At 43.8% G+C, this 5,591-nt stretch overlaps 1 protein-coding gene across 1 annotated transcript; it reads left to right on the top strand.

Annotated features, from left to right (window-relative positions):
* Window positions 1-4,574: 4,574 nt before the first annotated feature.
* Window positions 4,575-4,784, top strand: E1B28_008059 (uncharacterized protein; the record flags this gene model as incomplete). The annotated part of the gene is made up of 1 exon (XM_043152846.1): window positions 4,575-4,784. The coding sequence occupies one exon, from the start codon at window positions 4,575-4,577 to the stop codon at window positions 4,782-4,784; it is 210 nt and encodes a 69-aa protein (XP_043010933.1).
* Window positions 4,785-5,591: the final 807 nt, after the last annotated feature.

The following is a 5,591-nucleotide window of genomic DNA, read 5'->3' as shown; positions in this document are numbered from 1 at the left end:
TGAAGACAAGAAAGTGGAACAGATTCGCACAGCAAGAAGCATAGTGGCAGAACTAGCTGCCCAGTAGGTGCAGGAACAAGGAAAAAAGACAATAGTACCTTGAGAAGTACCGCTCGGTATTTGAAAAGGGAGATTTCAACTCCTTACCTGAGCGAAGGAAGTGGGACCATGCCATTGAACTCAAGGAAGGTTCAGAACCCTTCAAAAGTAAACTGTATCCACTATCAGCAGAGGAACAGAAAGAACTCGACATGTTTATAGAAGAACACCTGAAGACTGGACGTATTCATCCATCCAAGTCCTCCATATCCTCGCCCTTTTTCTTTGTAAAAAAGAAAGAAGGGAAACTGTGTCCAGTACAGGACTATGGGAAGCTTAACGCAATGACAATCAAGAATCAGTACCCCATTCCCCTCATCTCCGACGTACTCTATAAACTCCAGAATGCCAAGATTTTCACAAAATTAGATGTACAATGGGGATACAACAATATCAGGATTAAAGAAGGGGATGAACAAAAGGCAGCATTTGTGACCAACTGGGGCCTTTTCGAGCCCCTAGTGATGTTCTTTGGCCTAACGAACTCCCCCACAACCTTCCAAACTATGATGAACAAAATCTTTGCAGATCTTGTTATTGCTGGAAAGGTTATTGTCTACATGGACAATATTCTGGTCTTCAGTGAAGACATGGACTCACACAGAGAAATGGTGGATGGGGTACTCTGCATTCTACAGGAGCACAACCTATACCTCAAACCAGAAAAGTGCGAATTCCATAAAGCTGAAGTGGAGTACCTGGGTTTAATCATTGGGAATGGCTGTCTGTGAATGGCTCCTGTGAAGGTTGACGGAATAAGAAAGTGGGAAATGCCCGAATGCATTAAGGACGTTCAAAGCTTTCTAGGATTCATGAATTTCTACCGAAAGTTTATTTGTGGGTACTCCAACCTCTCCCGACCCTTGAACAATTTGACAAAAAAGGAGCATGTATGGAAGTGGGAGAGCCCCGTGCAGAAAGCATTTGACTCACTAAAGGATGCAGTATACTCGGACCCAGTACTCCATTTCCCTATTGATCATGCACCATTTAGGGTTGAAGCAGATAGCTTGAACTTTGCAACGGAAGCAATCTTATCCCAGAAGCAAGAGGATGGGTGGGTGCCAATTGCATTCTTATCAAAGGGATTGAACGAAACCGAGAGAAACTACAATATCCACAACAAGGAAATGTTGGCTATCATGCGCGCACTCTCGGAATGGAGGCATTATCTCATGAATGGAGTACAATTTGAAATCTGGTCTGATCACCGAAATTTACAATACTTCATGACGTCGAAAACACTCAACCAACGACAGGCGAGATGGTCAGTGACTCTAGCGGATTACAACTTTGTACTGGTTCATAAACCGGGAAAATTGCAGACTAAACCAGACTTACTTTCGAGACAAAAGGGCCATGAGAGGGGGGAGAATGATAACAGAGACATTGTCCTCTTAAAAACCTAATTCCTTCGCACCATTCACACTGCGAGTACCGAAGGTACTCCCAGCAACCACTTTCTGGAAGAAATCAAAAGACACAAGGCAAAATGGGAAGTCAAGGTCTTAGAAATGGGAGAAAACAAGGGCAATGTCGAGAACCACGGAGACTACTTGACCAAGGACAACCTGCTTTATGTACCCCCTGAAAAGAGCTTGCGGCATGAGATTATTCGGTTTCATCATGACACCTACTTTGCGGGACACCCAGGACAGGCAAAAACTGCCGAACTTATACTACGATATTATTGGTGGCCCACAATCTATCGGGATGTCAAAGCATACGCTAGGGGATGCCCCACCTGCCAGAGAACGAAAACTTTTCCCAGTAAACTGCGAGGACTTTTAAGCCCTAATGTCGTCCCTAGTCAACTGTGGCAGTATATATCCTGCGACTTGATCACCAAGCTCCCGGAGGCTCATGGGTACACCGCTATACTGGTAGTGGTTGATCGACTTAGTAAGAGAGTACGTGCCGTACCCACTTACGATGAAGTTGATAGCGAAGGAATTGCGAAGCTCTTCCTGATCGGGTTTGGAAAGATTTCGGTCTCCCAGAATGGGTGATCAGCGATCGGGGTACGGTACTTATCTCCAAGTTCTTGAAGGTGCTGTACAATATCCTGGGTATCAAGATGAATGTATCGACAGCCTACCACTCGCAAACAGATGGTCAAACGGAGTGTGTCAACATGAAAATCGAGCAGTACCTACAAGTCTTTTGTAATTGGAGACAAGACGATTGGGACAAATGGATTCCCATGGCAGAATTCTGTTACAATGATTGCGCCCATAGGCTTCCACCCTTGAAAGACAACCAAACTGTTCACGAAGGCAAACAATGAAACAGCGGAAGAATTCTTTACCTGGCTTAACCAAGCCCGCGACAATGCACAAGCATGCCTCCGTCGCAGTGCAGAACTTATGAAGGAGTGCTACAACACCAAGCAAAGGCCGGCAGAGGACTACAAACCTGGAGACTTGGTTTAACTCAAAGGGAAGAACATTAGAACAGAACAGCCATTCGTGAAGCTTGGGGATAAACGCTATGGTCCCTTCAAGATTATTGAGAAGGTCGGCAGTTCATCCTACAAGTTGGACCTCCCCGCGACATGGAAGCAAGCACACAGTGTTTTCCATATGGTACTACTCACACCGGTTATCGACCTTCCATTGCTGAGCACCAACAAGAAGATGTGTCCCGAGAACCAGTGAGTGTTGAGGACTGTGAAGTTGTGTGGGATGTGGAAGAGATACTGGACTCCAAGATGGTGTACAATCGCCAGACGAAAACCTCTGTCTTACACTATCTCATTAAATGGCTCACTTATCCATTATCAGAATCCACATGGGAACTGGTTGACAACCTTGGCGATGGTTGTAAGAAAATGATTGAAAAGTTCCATCATTCCAACCCGGGTGCTCCACGATGAATTAACACAATCCTGCCATTTTGACCACGAGAAAATTATACCGAAAGTACTCGAAAAAGTCACACGAAGCCTTTGAGGGCAAAGGCCCTTAAGGGGGGGTAATGTCATGAACTCGCTGTACTCCGAGTACTCCTCCATAGTACTTCATGTGCTATCACAACCACTCCTGCCCTCACACTTGATCATTTTGATCTTTGCGATCGTCCTCCCTTCAATCCCTTTGGCTCCTCACCATTGAGCACTCTGTCTGACTCACGATCGCCGTAGACCATTGTAGATAGGGAGGCCCCTGCCCCCTCGACTCCTTACCCCTTAAGTAGTGTAGTATATAAGTATTCCAAGTGTACAGTAGAACTTCACTCTTGTCTGGTCAATCCTACCTAGGAGTCATTCCTTTTTCCCCTTCAATTGTCAGCTCGCCTCACCCAAGGATCAACTCCTGACACCTCTGTAATAGTTTTAGACTGTTTTGCTCACCAAGTAAGCATTCTCAAAGCCACCAGATTGAGATTGATGCTAATGTCAATTTTGAAAGGTCAATCTGATTGTTATGGACTTCTTCAAATCCAGTGGAACTCTGCTTTATTATGCCAAACAGGCAATTACACTCATCGGGTTGGCTGAAAAAGAAGGATGGTGTACTGGCAGGTTTGTCCCATATGATTCTCCTTGCCATTCTGACAATTTGGACAACCCACTACCAATCCTTCAAGCGTCTCTTAAATTGAGTTGCAGATGATAGTTCATAGGGATAGGCAAGACCCAAAGGTCATTTTTATCGGTGACACAGATCAACGATGGATATCAGAGGAGATGGCAAGTTGGATCTTCAATGATGTCCTTTGGCGTGCCCTCATCTGTCTTAATCAAATCCTTGAGCCACTTGCTATTGCTGCCAACACTATTCAAGGCTCATTCATTCAGCTGGATACTGTTGTCCTCTCTTTTGGGTTTCTTCTGATGTGTTTTTCAATTATGCTGAATGAACCAACAATCACAGGGTTTCCTGAGCATAGTGGTATCAGCACCATCATTACTAGCATCCAGAAGCGGTGGAAGAAAACCAATCAGGAAGTGTTTGTGGCATGCCTTCTGGTTAATCCACAGTGGGGCTTCGAACCATTTGATACAATCAACAACCCTTTCTTTCACACCACCACTATTGTCAACTTTCTCTGTCTGATGTACTGTCGTCTTTTCATTGCTACATCAGCCCCACCAGAACTTCGGGGATGAAGCATTGGAATTCTTTCAACACTCTGGCCGCTATGAAAATCTTGACACTGAGGCTGAGGAGGAAGCTAGATGTTCCACAACTCAGGTGAGCATTCAATGTCTGTCCATCAGTATCTATCCTTGATATATCCTGACGATGCTGTAGAATGTCGACTTTCAGCCAATGAAAGTACTTGAACTGTTTGCAAACATTGGATCAAACAGTCACCGTTCATACAGTTCACTAGTCGACTTCTTGAGGTAACTTGTAACTCAGCATCTTGTGAACGCCTCTTTAGTGCCCGACTCAACACTGAGTCTTCTCAAACTTTCGAAGATAATCATTTGACTCAGTGGATTGCGCAACACCTTCCACAACTTGAAGATGATGATAATGACAATGAAGATGTTCACCCTCATCGCCAACATTTTCAGCAATCTTTTTGATTTCACCAAACCCTTCTGGGTTGAGAAATGGGAGAAGAATGCTCGCAAAGGTCTTGATGATGAGATGTTGGTTTTTCAGTGGTTAGATATTGATGCTGAAGGTGATGATGATGACAATCCTGATACAGAGGATGCTGTATTTCAATAGAAGTAATATACATGGTTTCAGTAGACATACACGGAAATTTGACATATGTATGATAAATTTATCAGTTGAACTTGACAGCGGTGTTGTTCAACCTGTAAGTAAAAAGGCTAAAGGAATATTGAATCAGAGGGACTTCGACAGAAAAGTGTACATATAGAGACAAATGTACTTAGAAAATTTCGGACATTGCAAGTGATAGCTGCACTGTGTAGCCATCAAAGAAGGGTAGAAAGGGTAAAAAGATAGTTGCATAGCGTCGGATCTTGGTGATGCCGGCATGTGTCCTGGTGCCCATGACCATGGGCATGGGAAGGTCAAAACTACAAAATGTGTCCGCCACTGGCCTGTCTGCTACATGTGGTGATGGCTACTGTCTGACAGTGTCCTGAGCAACACTGGTAGCAAGTAGAAGTGCAACCCTTTTCATAGATAGGTTTTGTCCTGTCACTCTATCGTTTTCCTAGTTGCCTTCATAGCTCTTGAATAAACACAAGTCAGCAATAGGTAATCTTCATAGATTTATCACTGTTACATCATTTTCAGATTAAACAAACTTGTTCTGTTTCCACTTGTTGTGGTTGCATGTATTCTGAATGGTTTGTTTCATCCTTGAGAGCTTTATTCTCTGATGTGTTAATAATCATTGAAACAGCCATTGACCTTGGGTGTAACATTGTTACCACAATTGGATATAGCAGCTCATCCATACCTAATAGTAATCACCTTGTACTGAAAGGGATCTCCATTGACAATGGGGTAGTAATAGGAATAGCTGTTTTCCAAATTATATTGACATCTCTGACTGGT

This window comes from Marasmius oreades, chromosome 4 (assembly GCF_018924745.1).
Source record: "Marasmius oreades isolate 03SP1 chromosome 4, whole genome shotgun sequence".
NCBI lineage: Eukaryota > Fungi > Basidiomycota > Agaricomycetes > Agaricales > Marasmiaceae > Marasmius > Marasmius oreades.
The sequence above is the reverse complement of the archived record's forward strand: the minus strand, read 5'-3'. Positions and strand labels throughout refer to the sequence as shown.